Below are 22,922 nucleotides of genomic sequence, written 5' to 3'. Positions count from 1 at the left end.
GCAGGCAGCAGGAAGTGAACGCCACACTAGACCTGACTTGAGCAGTTGAGACCTCAAACCCTACCCCCTAGTGACACACTTCCTCCAATAAAGCCCCATCTACTCCAAGGCCACACCTCCTAATAGAGCTGCTCCCTAAGGCCAATCATTCAAACGCCAGTCTAGGGGGGCCATTCCGATTCAAAGCACCACACTGTTTTCAGAGAGTAGCCACTGTGACCTGTGAGCCAAATAAACCCTTTCTTCTCCAAGTTACTTCTGGGTTTAGTGATTGTCACAGTAACAGAAAACAAACTAGAGCATCGGATTAGCCCAAGCGAGTCTCATATACAAGTCCAAAATCAAGGGCTGGAGAAGTTTGTCCTTCCATCACAAGGCAAGTCACCTAGCCAAGCCCAACCTCAATAGGGCAGAGAGTCATACCTACTAGAGTTAGGGTCTGGAGAGGAAATGCTTGCAGAATAGAAATCTCTCCCACCATGAGCTATAAAATCAAGTTTGGGTATTTTGTGTTGTTTAGGTCAGGACACTGATTCTTGGTAGAATTTCTTATTTGAAGAGGAAATGGGAAGGGGTTGGCATAAGTTTCTAGTAGCTATGGTTACCAAGCTCCTGATAAAGTGTTCCTTGTGAATTATTTCCTGTAAGGTTCTAGCAGCATAAGGAAGACTTAGATCGCGACTTTACAGGTGAGCTGACCGGTCATAGTACAGAAAAAGTCTGAGTAGGGACTAGATACTTCTGGAGTCTTCTAGATGCTCTGAACTCTGGGTCACAGTTGTCATGGCAAATAAAGCACTAATTTTTCAGGAGAAAAACATATGTCATGTCGGAATAACCAAGGAAACAAGAAGAGCCATGTGTTTCTTAGGGATACAGGTGTTTGCCATTCTGTCTTCTGAGAGGAGTATCTCAGGTACATAGGATGCAGTGTGTGTGTTTGTATATATGTGTGATATATGTGTGTAAGTTGAGTGTACGTGTTTATGTGTGTGTGTGTGTGTGTGTGTGTGTGTGTGTGTGTGTTCCAACTTGACAGAATGAGTTAGGGAGTCCCAAGCTGACATTCTAAAACGGCTTCCTAGTTTGCTTTTGTTACTGTGGTAACCCCACAACCACAATCAACTTGGAAGGAAAGGGTTTATTTCATTTTACAGCACACAGTCCTCTCTTTCCAATCTCTTTGCCTAGCAGTGCAATCAGGTGCAGGGATGAAGGGCTGTTTGCCCACGTGTCATTGGAACCCAGCTCCTTGGTTTTCTAGCTTTTCTGGCCATCTGTTTCCCTGTGTGAGAGAAGGCCGGGGTGAGTGGTTCTCACCCACAGCAAGTGGCTCAGATTCTCTCATTGTTTCCATTGGAGCTGTTATGTCCCAGGAGGCAGGTGAGGCTTTTAAAGTCAGCTGGGTCTCTTCCTTTTCTTCCTCCATCAATGGTTTTAAAAGCATTGTCCAGGGATTCACAGCATGAGCACCTGTTGTGTGATACTTTGATAGCATTCTGACAATAAAGTTTGCCTTGAGTCAGAGGGCGGAGCTAACCACTAGCCGACCAAAATTAACCATAGAGGTCTTGGAGGACTAAGGACAGAGAGGAGAAAGAAGCGTAAGGCGGGGCTAAGAGGATCTCAATAGAAGAGGTCACTGGTGGCTTCTCTGTCACTTCTCTGGTCATTCAGGTTCTTGCCCCGATATCTGAAACATGATTTTTTTTTTTTTTTTTGGTCTTTCGAGACAGGGTTTCTCTGTGGCTTTGGAGGCTGTCCTGGAACTCACTCGGTAGACCAGGCTGGTCTCGAACTTACAGAGATCCGCCTGCCTCTGCCTCCCGAGTGCTGGGATTAAAGGCGTGTGCCACCAACGCCCGGCGTCTGAAACATGATTTTTTTTATTGCTAAAGAATAATTAGATAAATGCTTCAAGCACCATACTGGGATGCTGCTAGAGATGTAAGTGAGAAGCATCAGGCAGACCAGTTTGAACAAGCACCCAGCTGATGTGAGGGTATCTATGGCATGACTTTCCCTCAGATACGGTGATGACAGACTCAAGACACAAGGTCACCCAAATCCAGATTGGTGACTGAGTTTATTGGGGACATTTGTTGCAACATGGGTGAGGGGCTACTTATAGAAGCATGATTGACTCAAAGCAAGAGCCTCACCAAAAGGATCCATCCCATCATGGGTGACTTCTGAGAAACCTGCATCTTCAGCCCTCTGCACTACTCATGGGCAGCTCCACAGAAGAGTCTCCTCTCTCCCAGCAACAGTTTTAGCTCGTGTAATTAGAGGAGCCTTGTGAGTCTTTTTTTTTTTTTTTTTTTTGGTTTTTTGAGACAGGGTTTCTCTGTATTGTTTTGGAGGCTGTCCTGGAACTCACTCTGTAGACCAGGCTGGCCTCGAACTCACAGAGATCCGCCTGTCTTGCATGTTTCCCGACTCACAAAGATTTCTGCTCCTCCCAGGAAGGTTCAACCTTGAGGAAACAGCTTTATCACAGCAGTGCTCCCCGACCTTAGATGGACAAGGCTGTTGGCTCCTTCTCCAGCACCGTGTCCGCCTGTCCTCATCCATATCACACCATGATAAGGGACTGAACCTCTGAAAGTGAAAGCCACCCCAACTTCATGTTTTTCCTTTGTTAGAGTTGCCATGGTCACTGTGTCTCTTCCCAGCAATAGAAACCCAAACCAAAACGCTGGGGAAATAACTATCCTTACATAGTGTCTAACCAACTCAGGGTTCTTATCCTCAGCACTGTGAAAAGAATGGCTGGACTGTTTTTTGTTGCAGGCGTCACCCTGTGCAGTATATGATACTGATCCCTGCTACAATGTATGCTGCCGGGCAGGATCCCTGCTACAATGTATGCTGCCCGGCAGGATCCCTGCTACAATGTGTGCTGCCCGGCAGAATCCCTGCCACAATGAATGATGTTTGGCAGTATCCCAGCTACAAGCAGCAGAACCTGGTTGCTTTAGTCAAAGTGTCTACTTGGGCTAGGGAGGTAGGTGTGTGCAAGCGTGAAGATCTGAGCTCAGATTCCCAACATCCAAGTAAGAAAAGCAAAAAGCTGGGGCTGGAGAGATGACTCAGTGATTAAGAGCACTGGCTGCTCTTCCAGAGGTCCTGAGTTCAATTCCCAGCAACCACATGGTGGCTCACAGTCATCTGTAATGAGATCTGGCGCCCTCTTCTGGCCTGCAGGCATATGTACAGACAGAATTCTGTACACCTTATAAATAAATAAAGCTCTTAAAAAAAAAAGAAAGAAAAGAAAAAAGGCAGTGTGCAGGCACACACCTGCAATCCCAGCACTGGGAACTGCCTTGTTTCAATAGGGAGGGAGAACCAACTTGGTCAGACAGCCATGTGAGGTAAAACTAGAAGGCAGACAGTGACACAGATTCCCAGACTCTCCTAACCAAAATAAGCAAATAAATGAATAAAAATCACACACACAGATGATTTTCTTAAGTGACTTTTACTGCTCGGTCGTGGTCATTTCTTTTGACAGTGATTCTTGGCCGAGTGTGTGAGACACGAAGGCATTACCCCAAGAAGCCATCAGAGATATATCCCCTTTGTCCTCATTTTCTTAGACCATCAAAATATTTCATTTATAAAAATTAATCTAAATATAAATATTGACACTAAAGATCAAAATCACTGGATGACAAAATAATTTTCTGGAACTATAGCATGTTTATGGTTTAAATAGTAAATTAAATCTTTGTACTTATTTGGCACAAGGAAGCCTTTATAAAAGTTCAGATGCCATAGAACAGGCTTTTTCTTCATTATTTTTTTTGCAAGGCTTACAGAGTACACACTTTTTTCAAAAGAAAACTGAGTATTTTAACACTGTTAGCACAAAGGCAGACTCATGCCTCCTAAGGAAAACGTTCTACTTGGAAGTCAGGTCTTTTTGTTGTTGTGTTTTTTCAACTTTGTTTTAGTGTGAACCATACCCACCGGACAAAATGCCAAAGGTTTACTATTTCCATGGAGTCCTTTCTCTGGGGTAACAGCAGGAGCGTCGTGGAGACGCGAGGACCCCCACCAGCAACCATGGCGCACGTACGTACAGCACAGGGGGGAACTCGCAAGAGAACACGGACATGGAAACAACGGAGCTGGACTTTTGGGGCCGGGGCATTGCAGTCAGAGCCAGCCTCACACATATGGCTTCAGCAGGTTCGGTGGTCTGACCTTTGGTTGTGGATTCTGGGAAACCCATAGGCCTGCCGGAAAGGGACACTAGACCAAACTGAGAAGATTGTGTCCTGCAGAGCCGGCACCCAATGGCCACTCACTGCCTGGCATCCTGCCTTTGCTCCCGACCCCACCGTCACTCCGTGATTCAGAATATCCTGGAAGCCAGCATTAAAGACAGGCTACAAGTATCCAGGGAGTCCGGGGGAGTGTAAGCTCCATTTGTGTGAATAAATACATTTAGATATTCATGCATTTAGGCCAACCTCTCCCCTGAGACAGACCATGGATGTGGAGCTAGGGTCGCCTCTTGTGTGTCCCTCCCAGTCTACACTGCTTTTCCCTAAGGTGACGTCCTAACCACCATCATCACTGGTGCTGCATCTGAGTCTCGATGAGTTCAGCGGGAGACATGATTTTGGAGAACGGAACACTTTCCTTGCGTAGTCCCCTTTTGCAATGGTTCATTTACCCAAATTTCATCTCAATGTCGGTCATGGCCAGGCCACTTCACAAGGACCCTGAACAGTGTCCGGCAAGTTAAGACGAATAACGGCATTCCTTAGGCCCCTCTCCCCCTGAGTAAACACATGCAAGAACCCTAAATTCGAAATGAGACATGGTTTGAAAGAGACCTGGGTGTGGCATGGGTGGGTCGGAGCTTTTCATTCTGTGGCTGCCGATTGCCAGGCCACAGGAAGGACCGTGATGGAGGTGAGGGGTGGGCACGGGGAGCTTAGCTGGAGGTGGCTGAGCACTGCTGTGAGATTTTTTTTCTAGTGCCCCCTGCTCTTAGCATCTGTTAGGAGATGACAAGCAAGAGTAAGCAAGGAAGGATAATATCCCCCTTCCTTCCTTCCTTCCTTCCTTCCTTCCTTCCTTCCTTCCTTCCTTCCTTCCTCCCTCCCTCCCTTCCTTCCTTCCTCCCTCCCTTCCTTCCCTGGAGCTCCTCCTCTCCAGGGTTTTCCATTGGATGAACTGATGGTAGGGATAAAAAGAGATTAAAAACCACACAGGGACAGCGAAGACAGCACACAGGAACAAATTAAACAGGCACAATGCATCTTTTGAACACAGAGCCCTGCTATTGGAAGCCAGCGTCTGGATATTCGGTCTTAGATTCCCCTGGGAGCCTAAGGCAGAGAGTGGGTAGGACCTCAGTGTTGCAGACTGAGATGGCCTTCTGGGTGAGGTATCGAGACAGCCCTGTGCAGCAATGCACCGCGGCCTCCCCAGGCCCTTGCCTCAGTGGAAATCCACACAGTACTCGATGGCTGTTGGGTCAAGGCACTGTCGTGTACGGCCGGAGGCAGTGGGTCACTGGCTGTGGAGTTCCGTGGTTAGTGCGTCACGGCAGACTCCAGAACAGGCTCCTGGGTGAAGCAAGATGGACACCGTCACTGGCTACCTGGCAAACTGATCATGGAAACATGGTCTTGGGGGTTGGGGAACGACTGGGCACTGTCTTCCTCCTGGGATATACCAAGGGTTTCTGTGTGCAAACTGATTCTCAGGAAGCAGATTTTTTTTTTTTGGCTATGTAGTTAGGTATTTTCTGTGAGGCACCGTTGGATATTTAGGCAGCTTCACAGACACCCAGTGCTCACATCACTCAGTTCTCTAATTGGCATTTATCTCTGGAAAGGAGACAAGGGAGCTCTCAACAACCGTAACCCAGCCACAACCCAGCAAACCGCTCTTCCCCCACCAGGACAGGCTCCGCCCTCGCCTGCGTCAGTCAAATGAAAACAGGAAGACTACCTCCTCCTACTTTCTCTTCTTTCTTTCCTTGTTTCCCCCTTGAGACAGGAGTTCCTGGAACTCTACACCAGGCTGGCTTTGAACTCAGGGACCACCTGCCTCTGTCTCCTGAGGAGTGCTGGAATTAAAGGCGTGTGCTACTACCTTAGCCTTCTGAAGTTATGGCCGGTAGCAAGATGATTGGACTTTGAAAGGTCAGGGGTCACAGCTGACCGAAAGGCAATGAGGGGCTGAGGTTCCTGGTGACCATCAAGACAGTCATGTGCAGTTCAAAGGCTGGACGTTACCTGGTGCTTCTCCACTCAGAGCGGAGGGAGGAGGGGACACACGACAAGGGGGAGAGGCAGAGGGCACCTATACAGAGCGGGTGGGTGTGTCCTCGCATCCCTCCAGCCGGTCCACACAGGGTCTGCTCTCAGCAGCTCGTGTGCTGTGGGCCTGCCTGGCCAGGCCTCTCTTCTTTTTTTTTTTTTTTTTTTTTTTTTGAGACAGGGTTAGGTTTCTCTGTGGCTTTGGAGGCTGTCCTGGAACTCGCTTGGTAGTCCAGGCTGGTCTCGAACTCACAGAGATCCGCCTGCCTCTGCCTCCCGAGTGCTGGGATTAAAGGCGTGCGCCACAAACGCCCGGCGCCAGGCCTCTCTTCTAAGGGTCCTGTGCTGTTTCCTGAACTCCTGGCGCACAGGCTGCTGCTAAACTGTTCTGAGACAGGGTCTTGCAGATCTGGTGCTCGCTGTGCGGGCCCAGGCTGGTGCTGAGTTTGCTAGAACTCTCTTCCTTCAGCCTCCCTCATGTTGAGATTGCATACATAAGCCATCATAATGCAAAGTTCGTTTTATATTCATTGACTATTGATTATTTAGGCTTAAGAATCTCTCTCTCTCTCTCACACACACACAAATTCAAATGCTTACAAAAGACTGGGCTACAGGCAGACTTGTAAGGTATTTTCTTAGTGTTGATGGGGGGGGGGCCCAGCCCATTGTGGGTAGTTTCATCCCTGAGTTGGTGGTTCTGGGTTCTATAAGAAAGCAGGCTGAGCAATTCAGTAAGCAGCATCCCTCCATGGCCTCTGCATCAGCTCCTGCCTCCAGGTTCCTGCCCTGTTTGAGTTCCCGCCCTTGATTCTCTCAATGGACCACGGCCCAGGATACGGAAGCCACGTAAACCCCTTTTCCCCAAGTTGCTTTTGGTCATGATGTTTCAGCACAGCAACAGTGACCCTAACTGAGACGCTCCATGAACCACGTGTCTCGATATGTAACTGCGGCTCACCTGGAGCTCACCATGAAGCCCGGACTGGCCCCACATTTGAAACTGGCAGCAATCCTCCTGCCTTAGCCTCTCTAGCGACGAGATTACAGACAGAAGCTGCCCCGCCTATGTGCAAATGTTTTTGTAGCCAATACTCCACTAGCCCTTCCTGCGCGATCCCCAGAGTCTGTGGCATTGTCCTCTGTCCTGTCCTATGTCACATCTGGGGGCGGCTGCTGACTCTTCTTAGGAAAAGCCCTTACCCACCATACCTTACACGGACCTGGCACACTTTCGTGCCTCTCGTATCATAGCTGGCTGCTAGAAAGAGTGAGACAGAAATCCAGCTGAGATGACAGACTCAGGTTAAAGAGGCCAGCAATGCCACGCAGGGTGGCACTCACCTTTCAGAGATACCTCCCCCCACCAAATCTAAAACAGGCCAGGAGACCAGAAAGGAGGGTTGCCTCCTGGGGCTCTGCTGGGGCAGGTATGGAAGGAAGTAATGGAGGGAGTGCCTGTGACGGAACGGGCGCAGGAGGGACCATCATGTGGCATGATGGGACAGAGACAGCATTTACCATCACGTCCTTGGTGTCACCGTGCCTTTCCGAGGGCCTGCTCGTGGAGGAGCCTTGGAGAAGGAAGTTGCGGTTAAATGTTTTAATGGGGGTTACAGAGGACACTTCCATCTTCTCAGCTGAAAAGGAGACGAATAGTAAGAATCAGGTTCCGGGAGATGCCAGCTTCGTTTCCCCAAGAATTAAGCCCCGGATTAAAGCAGCCCGGTCCGGCACACGTGCTCCCCTCTCCTCTGTCTTTCCTTTACCCTCAGCACTTCCTGGAACCTCCCTGTAAACTACCTCACATGCATCCATGCCCCAAGCTTTGCTTCTGGGCCGTAAGTGAGGTAGGTAAGAACGGCTGGGGAGAGGGCTCAGTCGGGAGGAGCCAGCACCCACGTAAAATAGCCTGTAACCCTGGCGCTTACGGGGGCAGAGACATGGGTACTCTGGGGGTTACTGGGCACCAGCCTAGCTCCACACTCTCACATACATACACTCATTCACATGCAAGCTCACACATACATAAAACACATCTCAAAATCACATATTCTCACACACAGAATACACATGCACTCTCACTGACATACAATCACTCATGTACACACACACTCAAACAAACACACAGACACACACAAACTTGAACATACATCGAGTCCCCTACTCATGAACCCAGTCACATTCACAAACTTAGATTCACACCTGCTCATAAACACACTTTCCACTCGGGAGGCAGAGGCAGGCGGATCTCTGTGAGTTCGAGACCAGCCTGGACTACCAAGCGAGTTCCAGGACAGCCTCCAAAGCCACAGAGAAACCCTGTCTCGAAAAACCAAAAACCAAAACAAAACAACAAAAAAAAAACACACTTTCAAACACATATGCAAACACACCCAAAACACTCAGAAATGCATTCATACTGACATACTCACTTTCACAGCCTCTACTCAAACTGGTGGAAACCCCCACATTAACACACTCACATGGTACTCTCGCACACACTGACACACACTAATACATTCACACTTTCGAGTTCACACTCAATCACATGCCCTCACTTACGCACAAACCCACATACCGCACATGCATATACCCAACACAGATACCTCCACACTTATGTGGCCAACACTAACACACCCTCACTTATACAGTTACACACACACAGCTTCACAAAACTCACTGACACTCATGAAAAGCAAGCATACACTCACACACTAATGCATTCACTCACCCCACACACATTCTCACGCATTCGCAATGCACGCACTCATACACACCCACACATGTAAACACTCTCAGACTTACACGCACACCCATGCATATCCCCAACAGGCCACAGCCATACCTCATACCCTCTTTTATCCTCATACCCACACGCACTCACACAAAATCACATGCATTCATACTCACACGTTCACACATGAATAGCCCGCACCCATACATGCCTACACACACACACACACACAATCATGCAATTCTCATACTCTCTCCACACTCGTATTAGCACATGCTCATACTCTCATACAAAGACGTACACGTACTCACATACTTCATCTGCTCTCCTGCAGACCCATCAACAATACGCTCACCTATGACCTCACACTCACATTCCCACGCTCAGCCGCACACCTTCCCATTCATACGTGCACACATACACTCACACATACCACCCTCATACACACACTCTCACAAACACACACTCACCCCCACACCCCCACATGCTCACACTCTCAGACCCACACACTTTCACACACACACACACACACTTACTCGCACGGGCACACTGGCATACACCATCACTCTCACTCCCACTTAATGCTCACTGGTACTCACCCATTCTCCCGCGCACACTCACGAGCCAGTAGAACGGCTCTTGGGGAGAGGGCACGCTGGATCTGGCCCTCACACTTCCTCACACTCAGGGTTTCCCTGAGTTCTTCCCATGGCTCAAGCTTGGTATTTTCCGAGCGACCTACCTTTCACAGGAGGAGCGGGCAGCTTCCTCCTCTGCTGCCTCGATGTGTCTATAGTTTGCACCTACAAACAAACACAGCCTTCGGTGAGGCTCTGTAGACTGCACTTGGAGCTTTCCAGGCCATGCCACCTTCCAGTGGGGAGGGAAGGGCAAACACACCTGGTTCCTCTGCTTTTGGTCCCGTCGCCTCGCGAGACGCACACAGGGCGCTATGTTCAAGCCAGCGATGGTCAGGGCTGAAATCCGGCTCTCGATGTCAGAGATCTTCACGCGCCGTGACGGCGGGTTCGGGATACACACAAAGGAAGGAAGGGTTACGTGTTACGAACTCATAAAGAACGAGCCCGCTTTGAGGTCTGCCCATTCATACATTCGTTTTGTTTTTCTTTTTGAGGCAGAGTCTCATGAATCCCAGGCTGGCCTGGAACTTGCTACGTAGCTAAGGATGACATGAACTCCTGATCCCCCTGCCTCCACCTCCTTCCTAAGTGCTGGAATTACAGGTATGTAGGAAGAGGGTCTTTCCCGCCAGGTCCTACTGCTACTTCAGTCCCAAATAAACACACAGGTGCTATATTAGTTATAAAACTTGGTTGATGGCTAGGACCTCTTACTGGCTAGCTCTGTCTTAATTATTAACCCATTTCTATAAATCTCTGTACTTTCACGTGGTCTTGACTTATCGGAGAAAGCCCAGACCTGTTACTCCTTTGGCAGCTACATGGCATCTCCTCGTGGCGCCTCTCTGTCTCTCTCTCCAGCATTCTCTTGTCTCCTATCCCTGCCTGTCTTTCTGCCTCTATTAGCCAAACAGTGTTTCACTCATCAACCAATAAGAGAAACATGTTCAGAAGGCCGTGCCCATCACAGGCATGTGCTACTACACCTGGACTTTTTCATTCGTTCAACTTCTACAAATCATTGCTCCATCTAACGCTGCAAGGAGAAGGCAAAACACAAGAAGCCCACAAATCTAAGTTTCTACTTTTACAGTTCTAGAGGATGCACAGGGACAGACTCAAGGCCTGGAGCACTATGGGAATGCTGGGCCAGAGCCACCCAGGCCTGAGTGACCAGGATGCCTTCTGCTAGGGTTAGGATAAGGGTTGAGTCTGTTCTGCGGAGGCACTGGAACCTTGGTCCTCAAGGGGGCGCTGCTGACGTAATTAAAAACTTCAAAAAGTGAGACCTGCATTGGTGCAATAGTGTCAGGAATGTTATGGGAGCAACTAACTACTGTCTGGTTGGATTTAAGGCCTGCTCCACAAGGCGGGACTCATGCCTCGTTCTGTAAACCTGGCCAAATACTCGTGGCTGGGGAGGTCACAGGCGCCAGGGCAAGTGGACTAGCTCCAAACTGCCCTCTAAACACTCATCTTGACGGTTTAATGCGGCTTCCACCTCCCGTCAAAGGGGCTTCTGTTTGCAGGGGTCGGTGGCTAACTCGAGACCCGCCCCAGGGCAGGGCAGGTGACTGCACAGTGCTCCGCCCTGAACGGGATGTCTCATCACATCACCCACACCCTTGCTCCAGGGACACGGCAGACCAGGAGGTGGCAAGAGTTTAAGAGCAGTCTCCAGCTTGCTTGTTTTATGAGACAGCATCTCTCACCGGCTTGGGACTAGACAATTTAGTTAGGCTGGCTGGTCAGCAAGCCCCAGGGATCTGCCTGTCTCTACCTCCTCAATGGTGGGAGCTAAGAACACACCACCATGCCTTCATATTTTTTAAATGTGGGATCAGGGGTTGGGAGCCAGTGCAAGGCAAGCACTTCACCAAATGTGCCGTGCCGTCTCCTCAGACCTGGCCAGGATGCAGTGTTAGGTATAAGAACAAAACCAGGCAGTGGTGGCTCACGCCTTCAATCCCAGCACTTGGGAGGCAGAGGCAGGCGGATCTCTGTGAGTTCAAGGCCAGCCTGGTCTACAGAGCGAGTGCCAGGACATTAAGGGCTATACAGAGAAACCCTGTCTTGAAAAACCAAGCAAAATAAAACAAACAAAAAGTAAAGACAGTAGCAATATCAGGAATTTGTACTGAACTCCTGCTGCTGTTTCTCTCTTTTAAAACAATCGTGTATTTATAAAGCGCATCTGGGGCGCACACGCCATGGCACATGTGTAAGCCTGAGAACAACTCTGTGGAATTGTTTCTCTGGGTCTCTCCCTCGGTCTTTTCGTGGGGTTTCTGTGGGAGAGAACAGGTTTCCAGGCTCGTGTGGTTACTGCCCTTCCCTGCTGAGCCATGCCGCTGGCCCCTGCTGCATCTTAGTCTAGAGAAACACATTCGTCTCCCACCTTGATCTGCGCTTATGTATCTTGAGCCAGCATCTCATGTAGCCCAAGCTAGCCCTGAATTTTCTCTGTACCCAAGGATGATTTGAACTCTCAATCTTAATCCTCCTCAATGTTAGCGTTACAGACAAATGCCACCATGCCTAGTAGTGGGTCTATAGTAGCCCATGGGTTGTAGACCTATATCAGGCCTATAGTGGTCTATGGGTGGTAGACCTATAGCAGGTCTATAGTAGCCCATGGTTTGTAGACCTATAGCGGGTCCTTTATAAAGAACATAAAACGGTATAGGTTCCCGAGAGAATGCAGATCCCACTTAGGGTCAGTGGTTTAGCCTATGACCATCTCCGACCCACGAGGGACAAGGGCGCACTCACAAAAGCCACAAAGAAGCATTTTCAGAATGTACTGGATGAGAGCTCTCAGTGGAGACAGCTGCATTGAAGCTCTGCTCCTCGCCCCTGGCCTGGGAAGTGCGCACTACCTGTTCATCCCTTTATTTACCCTCTCGAAGAGACCTTTTTGTTCACATACACATTGCACTTCCTGTGGGTTTGTGCACGTGTGTGCAGAGGCCCCCGGAGGCCACAGGAGGAAACGGACTCCCCTGGAGCTGCAGCTTCGCCCAAATGTGGGCACCTGATGTGGGTGCTGGGGACAGAACCCAGGCGCTCTGCAAGAGCGGTGTGCGCTCCTCATTGCCGAGCCGTCCCTTCAGCTCCTACTCCGCTTCTGGTGAGTGTCTGGAGTTACTCCTTTAGGCCAGCCAGGCAAGTGGCCTGGCTCTCATGCAGCTTTGAGTCCCTGGTGGGGAAACAGCCCCAGAGAACAGCCCACAGTATGAGAGGGGTGGCCTTGGGGTGGAATGGGAGAAGACCAGCACAGAGTGTGCACATGTGAGCACGTGTGTGTGTGTGTGTGTTTATGCATGTACACATGCGTGTGCACACATACTGTGGGTGCCAGGCGTTGACATCAGCCATCGTCCTCAATTGCTCCCCACCTTATATTTCCAGAGAGTATCTCTCACTGAACCTAGAGCTCACGGATCTGACTAGACTGGCTGCTCAGTGAGCCTCAGGGATGCTCATACCTCTGCCTCCCCAGCACTGGGATTACAGGCACCAGTCACATACCCTGGCTTTCCATGTGGGGGCTGGGATCCAAACTTGGGCCCTCAGGTTTTAGTTGCAAGCACTTTCTGGCTGAGCCATCTCCTTAGCCATCAGCGTAGGTCTTAGAGGAAACCCAAGAAGCCGGGCGTTGGTGGTGCACGCTTTTAATCCCAGCACTCGGGAGGCAGAGGCAGGCGGATCTCTGTGAGTTCGAGGCCAGCCTGGTCTACAGAGTGAGTTCCAGGACAGTCTCCAAAACAATACAGAGAAACCCTGTCTCGAAAAACCAAAAAAAAAAAAAAAAAGGAAACCTAAGATAGATAATATGGACTGAGGTTCTGCTACGGGAAGGAGGAGAAACCTCTTCTATTTTAGGAAAGGTTTGAGGGGCTGCGGAGATGGATTGCTGGTTAGGAGCTCTTGAAGAGGACCTGGGCTTTGACTCCCAGCATCCACAGGGTGGTTCATAGCCACTCATCATTTCAGTTTCAAGGGATCCAATGACTTCTCCCAACCAAGCATCACAAGGTGCACACACATACACACGGGAAAAATAAACACAAAATTAAAGAAAAAATAAAGACAGAGAAGGTTTGCTAGAGTCTTTTGCTACAGGCGGCCACCTCTATGCTAGCCCCCTGGATCTGAGGGCGCCTGGCATGTGGGAATGTGCCTATGAAGTGGGAGCTTCCCGTTTCAACCTGAAGAGAGGAGGGGACTCACCTGCAGCTCAGCATGGTGCACCTGCGCTGCGGCTGCGGCCACCTGGTCCTCCAGCTCTGCCAGCTCCGTCTCTCCTGTGCTGCCGTGGATGCAGCGGGCAGCATCTTCCAGCTCGCTCAGCTGGCCCTCCAGCCCGTACACGGTGCCCGCGGCCAGGTACACCTGCAGAGTCAGCGCAGCTCTGAGCCCGGTGGACTGGGACTGGCCAGGCTCTCCGAGGGGGCACCAGTCAACGAGGGGTCAGAGAAAACTGGGCTGGATGCTGGGGGAGGGGAGATGGGAGCCCCCTGCTAATCGGTACTCTTCACCCTTAGGTGAGGGAAAGAAGCCTTTGACATCTTTCCTTCCTTATAAACACAAGGGAAACCCGTTTAGGAGAGCTCAACGCCAGCAACATGAACTGAGCATCTGTTCAGGGACTTAAATGGAGTATCAAGAGGAAACGGACTCACCATGGGATTGGTTTGAATTATTTACCCGGAATGACCTGGCTAAGCATAGCAACAGACAAACATTACTGGGTGACATCGGAAGTGGTGGTTGACAATGGTGACATGCCCAGGATCACTCATTTTACCAGGAAAAAGAGGAATGCACATCTTCATCCCAGGGCTGGATCTACCCGGAACTGTGATTTGTATTTTAACCCCATTATCTGTTAAAGGTATGTTTAAAAAAATTTTTTTATCACATCCAAGATCGATCCAAGTCCCCAGTCTGGTTGGAGTGGTCATGTTTTTGTGTTTTCAGAAAGTCTGCTTCCCTGGCACTCGGGGAAAGGGACACAGAGTCTGTCTCTGAGCACAGCTGGATCAGAACTCACCACCAAAGTGATGGGGCTTGAAGGGCTGGAGGACGGTCATGGTCGTGGTGACATGTTTACTGAGCCAGAAACTAAAGCAAGTGATTCATATGACTTATTTTTTACAATTCCATTTATTTATTTGCGTGTTTGGGTGTGTGTACATGCATGTGCCACAGGGTGTGTGTGTGCCTGCGTGTGTGCATGTGTGACTATGTGTACACACGTGTGTCTGTGTGTGTGTGTGTGTGTGAGTGTGTGTGTGTACATGTGTGTTTCTCATGTATTCATGTAGAGGTCAGAGATATATCTTGCTGTCATTCCTCAGTCTCTTTCTATCTTGTTTTGTGAGACAGTGACACTCATTGGATAAGCTGGCTGGCCAGTGAACCCCAGACAGATTTGTTTCTGCCTGCCTGGTACTGGGGATTGAACTCAGGTTCTGACCTTTGTAAGTTCAGAAGCACTTACAATAGGCCAGCCCTACTCCATGTTAAGATTCGAAGCCATCTTGTTACAAGGTCAAAATAAGTCATCCCTGGTTTCTGTGTCTTGACCCATTTTCTAGAATTTGACATGCCCTGCACCCTATGGAATCTGACTAACTCCTTGACTATATCCTGATCTCTACCCTCATAAGATGTTCTGACAAGTAATTTTGAGATGTTCAGTCAAGTTCCTGCATAACCAAAATTCCTCTGAAAATCCCCAACACTTGGGGACCCCCTAGCCTTGCGTTTTGGGGGCTATAAAAACCCTACTTCTCCTATGTTTAAGAGGGGTTGACCTCTTAAATCATGAATTTGGTGGGGCAGTCACCAGACTGGCTTTATTGTACATATATAATAAAACATGATATAAATTCAGCTAACTCCATGGGATTAACATTCACCCCCCTGAGCTATCACCCAGCCCCCACCACCTCCCCAACCCCATTGCCCAGTCTCACTTCTAGAAGTCTCCTATGCATGAGTCTCAATTTTCACAGCAAGAACAAACTGCCCAGATTTATTGTCCCCCATAGCATCTTATTGGATTCAGCTTCCATAAAACACACCTTAGAGGACCAGTAAACAACAGGATGTTTTTTTCTTGCTCACAAAGGGCAGATAGTTACCTAAGTAACCACAGCCACTGTCATGAGCTTTAAGGCCACCTCCTCTCTAGAGCTCTGGGGCAGCAAGAGGGTCTGGGGAGGGATGGATCCTCTGCTCCGGCCTGGATTCAGAGGCAGAGCTGGGCATCCCTACTGTGCCCGCTGCCGCTGGTTGTAAAGTACACGGAGACCTGAAACTAAAAGGAAATTGGGACATACATTTGTGTGTGAGTGTGTGAGTGTGTGTGTGAATCATAGGTTAGTACAAGCTGCATTGTCTTACAGCAAAGCAGATGCTGAACCAGGTCCTCAGATGGAGGTAGGAGGGACAGAGCTGACTCATGCGTCCCACTCACTCCTGAGTGAAATCACGAGGAGGCTCACCCTGTTGCTCACACTGCAGGGCTGATGACGGCCATGCTGTCCGCTCTCTGCTGATCCTTTGGATGCATTTTTATCCTTTACTGCCCTGATCTTTCCTGTTTGGCAGGCGTCATGCAATGGCTTGTTTTATTTATTATTTATTTACTCATTTTGGTTTTATTTTTTTAAAGATTTATTTATTTCTATTTTATGTGTGTATGGGTTCTGCCTGCATACACACTAAGTGCTCCATGTATGCACAGTGCCCTTGAGAACAGAAGAGGGAGTCAGATTCCTTGGAAATGGGGTTATAGGCTGTTGTGAGCTGCCCTGTGGGTGCTGGGAATAGAACCTTGGTCCTCTGGAAGAGCAGCCAGTGCTCTTAACTACTGAGTCCTCTATTCCAGGCACTGGAGGGCAGTTTTAATTGTCACCTTGACACAGTCTAGACTCACTTGGAAAGGGAATCTCAGTGAGGGATTATTCAGATCAGGTTGGCTTGTGGGGATTATCTGATTAGTGGGCAGACCTGCCCACTGTGGGTGGCACCACTGCCTAGGCATGGATCCTGGATCATATTAGAGTTGAGAAAGTGAGCTAAGCACCAGCATGGAGGCATTCATTCATTCATTGCTCTCTGCTCTGGCTGTGGGTTGAGCATCAGCATGGAGCATTCATCCATCCAACCATCTGTCCATCCATCCATCCATCCATCCATTGCTCTCTACTCTGACTGTGGGTTGAGCACCAGCATGGAGCATTCATTCATTCATTCATTCATCCATCCATTCATTCATCCATTGCTCTCTGCTCTGTGGATGTGATGTGATGGGCGATTTCAAATTCCTGCACTGTGACTTCCCCACAGTGATGGGCTGTAACCTGGAATCGTGAGTGGAAAAAGCCCTTTCTCCTTAAGTTGGGGTATGCTGTCACACCATAGGAAATGAGATGAAGACGCTGACCTATATGACTCTCACGACAGCTCTTCCCTGGCCAACAGGAGATACCAACAAGAGGTTGAAGGCAAGGGGGCATGACGGTTGTGCCGGAAGCCCCCTCTCCGGGTTCTAGCTTCCGCTGGTGGGGGAAGTCTTCCTTCAAGGCTCCAGCTCTCCTCAGCTCTGGCTGTACCACCTAGTGCTGGCACAGCTTCCTCCAGCCCTGTCTTTTCGGCCCTCAGGTACCCCTCAACTTTGCCCAAGTCTCGGTTAACAGTCTCTTTTCAAATCTCTCCCCTCCCAGATAGACCCCAGGGGACACAGCTGGGTGCTTCTCAGAAGGGTTTTTAAACCCTAGAGACCCAGGTTTCCTGCCTGAGGGACCGACCCCCACCGTACACAGCTGAGGAGGGCGAGGGGAGCCCCAGAGCAGTGTAGGTTTTAGGGGAGACAAGGGCAGAGCCCACACACTAATGCAGTGGAGACCACGGGACTGTACATTTCTCCTCTCATCCTGCGTTCTATCTCGTGTAGCCTCCACAGCCTCAGAAGCATTTCCAAGGGTGCACACTCAGAACAGAGTGCTCTCTTTTATCTCAGAGTCCCGGGCACCATGGCAAAGGGAGGGATGAGGGATGAAACACACTTTCTGCAGTGCAGACCGAGAAAAGCCATAGTTTAATTAAACCAGCTGCAGCCAGGGGCTGAGCCAGCCCAGCCTTTTCCTGCAGTTCCCCCCACCCCCCGTGATCTGGATTAGGGAGACGAGGGGGAAGGATGCTTCCCACTCTTACTAAGGAGCATGGGTACCCTCTGTCCTGAGGAAAAGGGAGGGGAATGGGACAGAGCTGGAGCCGGGCTGAAGGAGGAGCAGCCGGCTGCAGACCCAGCCTGGAAACCACATGTCTATCCACACTGGGGCTTCTGACGGCCTGCACCAGTGCATACGTGGCTGTGTTTTGAACCGAAAATACTAATGAGTCCTCCACACCCCAACAAAATAACAACACAACCACTCTGTGCTGTGGAAAAGCACACAAGTACGTGGAGTTTTCAGTATGGTTTTAGAAGAAAGGAAGGTGTGCTGTCCTTGTTCTAAATACAATGAGAGAAAACTACTGTCGGTGTGTGATTGTGTGTGTGTGTGCGTGCACACGCATGTGCATACATGTGCATGCAAGAGGGCAACCTGGGCTGTTACTCCGCAGGTACCATCCGCCCTGTATTTTAAGACAGGGTCTCTGGCCTGGAACATACCCAGCAAGGCTTATTTTCGAGCCCCAGGTGTCTGCATGTCTCTGCTTCCCCAGCACTGGGATTACAACATGCTACCACACCTGGCTTTCCTATGTGAATTCTGGGTATTGAACTCAGGTCTTCACGCTTGCACAGTAAACACTTTACCCATAGAGATGTCTCCCCGCCCAGAACTGAGGTGCTTTTTTTTAAAATTTATTTTATTTATTTATTGTGTATACAGCCTTCTGCCTGCAGGCCAGCAGAGGGCACCAGATCTCATTCAAGGTGGTTGTGAGCCACCATGTGGTTGCCGGGAATTGAACTCAGGACCTCTGGAAGAACAGTCAGTGCTCTTAACCGCTGAGCCATCTCTCCAGCCCCGAACTGAGGTTCTTTTAGCAGCTGCCCTCACCCTAGCAGTGGAAGAACTCTGTCTGGCTCTCCACTGGGCCACTTTTTTGTACGTGGTTAGTTTTATTGTATGTGGTCAGTATGTGGTTCGTTTCCCACATACTACCCCTAACAGAGATTCTTGGCTGCCCAAACTTTAGTGGGGGCTCAGAACCATCTCCCAGGCTCACCTTGAAGCTTCTAGACCAAGCATTATCTAAAGAATCCGCCCAATCACTTAGGCCAGAGTCCCATCCCTGACAGCAGATCACCCATATCTCATTATGTTTCTTATCTTCCACTCGTCCCCAAATGATGCCTGCACCACCCTGGGCCTGTCTTCAGCAGGAATACGGTTAGGTTTGTTTGATCAGCCCTTAAGGTTTCTTTGAGCATTTTCTACCTCCTCAGCCCTGTTGTGGAATATTTGTTTAACTATGCAAAGATGTGCTGCATTTATTTAACTACTTAAAGATGTGTTGCATTTGTTTATGTTGCAGAATATTTAACTGTGTAGAGATGCATTCTGTTTTTAACTTGCCTGCCTAAGGCATCTGATTGGTCTAATAAACCGCTGAATGGCCAATAGGGAAGGACAGACTTCCCTTAGGGACAGTAAGTGGGAGGAGGAGTTCAGGCTGGTGCGTGGAGGGGTGGGGAATGATGACACCAGGGCCAGACATCGAGGAAGAAGGAAAGTATGACATACAGAATGAAAGGAAGGTTAAAAGCCCCAAGACATAGATGAATAGAGACAGGCTAAATGACGTTAAAAGAGTTAGTGGGGGTCTGGCAGTTGTAGCATGAGCACTTTTAATCCTAGCACTCGGAAGGCAGAGGCAGGTGGATCTCTGTGAGTTTGAGGCCAACCTGATCTATAGAGTGAGTTCCAGGACAGCCAAAGCTACACAAAGAAACCCTGTCTCAAAAACCAAAAAAAAAAAAAAAAAAAAAAAAAAAAGAATTAGTGGGACAAGCTTAGGCTGGGCATTCATAATGATAAGTCTCTGTGTCTTTATTTGGGAGCTGGTTAGCAGCCCAAAGAAAAAACTCCAATGACAACACTGCCTCTGCTGCTCACCTGCCAATTCCTACCCGCCCGTGCCATATCAGGCTCTCAGTCTCTTCCCCAGCACATGACCCCGCTGCCAAGGCCTGTATGCCTTCCTACCACAGGTCCTGAAGAAAGCCTCGCTCTACTTCAGCGCACACCACCGGATAGTCTCTTTTTCCCTCCATTTCTGAGTCTGTGTGTATGTGTGTGTATGTGTGCATGTGTGTATTCACATGTATGTGGAGGCCCAGGGTTGACGTGAGCAATCCCTTTTACCTTATTCACTGAGGCAGGGTCCCTCAGCCAAACCCAGGACTCGTTGGGACGGCTACTACTTTTTCCAGCCAGCTCACCCTGGGGACCCCTGTCTCTGCTTCTGAATCACATGCTGGAGTTGTGTGTGTGACACTGCACACCTGACATCACTGTGCGTCTCTGTGGGTCTACACTCCTCCACTTGGCTGACAGGCACTATAGTCACTGAGCCAGCTCCCAGCACCCTCTCTATTCCCAAAGCCTCACTAGGCACTGACTGCCTACATCTCAGTGTCCCCGGAGGACCCCTTGGGAGACATTCGCCCTGCCTTCAGGAGGACAGAAGCATCGGCTGCCTGCAGAGGGAGGGCCAGGCCCGAGACGCAGCTACCGGCTGGGAGCTCTCTGCAGGCATCCGGGCTCAATATGCCCTGAGCTCAAAGTCACGGGTGGCTTCTTCCTTCTTCCCTTCCCTACACCATCCCTGCACCATCTTCTCCCAGGAGAGGAAGTGACCTGGCCAAGGTCTGTAACCACACAGCCAGAGCCTCACCGGGGTTCCTAACTCCTCAGACTGAAAGCCACGCTGGGGCCACACTGCAGACACCACTTCACAACCAAAGCTAACTGACAGCGAACACAAGGCACAGGCGGCTTCCTCTTTAGCTTTGCTCCCCACCCCTCCTTCTCACAGTTAACGGCTGATTTCCTGATTGCACCCTTGCTTTCTGGGTAGCCCCGCCCCAGCCTTTTCCCAGGGACACACCAGCCACGGGCAGTGGTGGTGGTGGTGGGGGTTCGTGTCCTTGCATGACGTGGGAGCAGCGACTGTCCCCTCTCCTTCACATATGCTCACCCTCCCCAGGCACAGTCACACCCTCTTACGTTTTCTTCCAAGGACGTCAGCTGCTTGTCCAGCCTCACTTGGTCTGTCCCAAGAGGAAACATCCCCATGTCTGTGTCAGTTGGGACTGGGGGGATCTCCCAGGGCCCTGCAGACTCTGCAATCAGCTCCTCGGTAGCGTTGATGACCTTCAGGACTTCTGTGGAGATGTTGCAGAGAGAAACAGCAGAACACTTCTGTTTGGTCCAATAACAGAAGGGGACAGAAGACAAGAACAGCACATTAACAAAGACACAGAAATCCTACATTTTCCTGGCGCCCATCATGAGGTCAGGTCTGTAATAGCACACATGTACTCCCACACTCTTGCGTGTGCACACACATGCACAAACATGCATGCGTGCACATTCACGGACACACACCACAGACACACATGCCTGCTGAAAGGGTACAATGTTAAAGAAGTCTGAAGACGCGGCTCGGTGGTTGAGAGCACTGGCTGCTCTCACAGAGGACCGTGGCTCAATGCCCGGAACCCACATGGTGGCTCACAACCATCTGTAAAGCTTCAGGAGATCCAATCCCTTTTCTGACTTCACTGGGCACAGGCAAACCAAACATTCATGCACACTAAATAGAATAAATCTAAGGAATAGAAAATTTTTTACAGAGCAGCAGGGAACATAGAGGACCTGGTGTGACTTGGCTTTGCTTGGTGACTCCCAGTGAATGACTCCAGGGTCACAGGGATGGAGGGAGGACACAGAGTTCGAGGGAAAGTTATCTGTGTTTTGTCTTTGTTATCAGCTACTCCATTTCCTAGACGATGTCTTATTTTCTCAGTATCATTTTATACACCATGGGAAATAGCATCTACAGTGTGGGCGACACCTGGCCAGACTCTAGCTTTGTCTACCATGAGACCTTAGCCAGGGCACTCCCCAGTTCTAGAACTTACTGCCATCGTCCATACAATGAGAGTACTGACAAAGAACTCTCCTGAGGCTTGGCAGGTGCTGTGTGTTAGCTCACGCATGGACCTCAAGCCAGTCTCCCTTGTGTCCCTATCTCAGGGCAAATAGAAAGCAACATTGCCCAGCTTCCCTTGCAGCTAGACTTGGTCCTGTGACAGACAGATCACTGAGCCTAAAGTGCAGGTGTGCAGAGGCCCAAGGTTGACACTGGGAATCTTTCCTGACTACTTGCTCTCCATTTTATTTACTGAGGCAGGGTCTCCCAGATTCCTGACACTACTAGTTTCTCTAATCTGTTTGTTTTGGGGATTCCTTGTCTCTTGCTTCTGAAAGTTGGAACTACAGGAAGGTTACTTGTCCACTGCCGTTTACCTGGGCTCTGGGGATTCAAACTTTGCTCACTGTGTAGCAAGCATTTTAACCGCTGAGCAATGCCCCACCCAGCCCTGAGGCTTGATTTTGGAAAAAGTGCTTCTTGGAATGGATTCTACTTCTGTAGCATGATAAATAGACCCAGAGACAGATGTTAGGGTTCAAGCTTCAAGCTGAAGATCAGAAAAGCAAAGCAGCCAAACCAGGAGATCTTACCTCTACCCAGGTGAAATGGCAGTCCTGTCTCCACAAATCCTCAGAGGCAAAAGCTCTGAATTCCTGTCTCCTCCTCCTTATTCTCCTTTCTCCCCCCAGCCATATCCTCCTGTCTTCACCTCCCTGGTGCTGAGATCAAAGGCATGAGCTCTGTTACTCTTCACTCTTGTATAGGCCAGGGTGGCCTTGAACTCAGAGAGATCTATCTGCCTGTCTCCCGAGTCCTGGTATTAAAGGTGTGCACCACTGTAGAGAGAAGCCTTTTCCTTGTCAGCGGCTTGGTTTTTCACCCGCCAGTTGCCTGGGCTCTGCCGCATTGTAGTCCCCAAATAACACACATGTATTAATTATGAAGCTGTTGGCCTTGCTTGTTTCTTACTGGCTAGCTCTGACTTAAGTATTTATCCTATAATTGTTAATCTAAGTATTTCTCTTACCGGAGAAGTTTCCAGGCTTTTTAGCCCTATGGTGGTTACAT

The 22,922-nt window shown here is 49.6% G+C and overlaps 1 protein-coding gene across 7 annotated transcripts in view; it reads right to left on the bottom strand.

Annotated features, from left to right (window-relative positions):
• Positions 1 to 3,465: 3,465 nt before the first annotated feature.
• Positions 3,466 to 22,922, bottom strand: part of LOC101823936 (myosin VIIA and Rab interacting protein) — a 184,773-nt gene continuing 165,316 nt past the window's right edge. For all 7 annotated transcript variants that reach the window (XM_040739615.1, XM_021234204.2, XM_040739616.1 and 4 more), the window contains 6 exons: positions 20,924 to 21,118; positions 13,899 to 14,060; positions 9,925 to 10,029; positions 9,767 to 9,827; positions 7,809 to 7,927; positions 3,466 to 5,588 (listed from right to left, as the gene is read on the bottom strand). In XM_040739615.1, coding sequence (XP_040595549.1) covers positions 5,556 to 5,588; positions 7,809 to 7,927; positions 9,767 to 9,827; positions 9,925 to 10,029; positions 13,899 to 14,060; positions 20,924 to 21,118 — 675 coding nt within the window. In that variant the 3' untranslated portion in view covers positions 3,466 to 5,555. The remainder of the gene's footprint in view (positions 5,589 to 7,808; positions 7,928 to 9,766; positions 9,828 to 9,924; positions 10,030 to 13,898; positions 14,061 to 20,923; positions 21,119 to 22,922) is intronic.

Source organism: Mesocricetus auratus, unplaced genomic scaffold, assembly GCF_017639785.1.
Source record: "Mesocricetus auratus isolate SY011 unplaced genomic scaffold, BCM_Maur_2.0 Super-Scaffold_100691, whole genome shotgun sequence".
NCBI classification, from domain to species: domain Eukaryota; kingdom Metazoa; phylum Chordata; class Mammalia; order Rodentia; family Cricetidae; genus Mesocricetus; species Mesocricetus auratus.
This window is presented reverse-complemented; position numbering and strand designations above follow the sequence as displayed.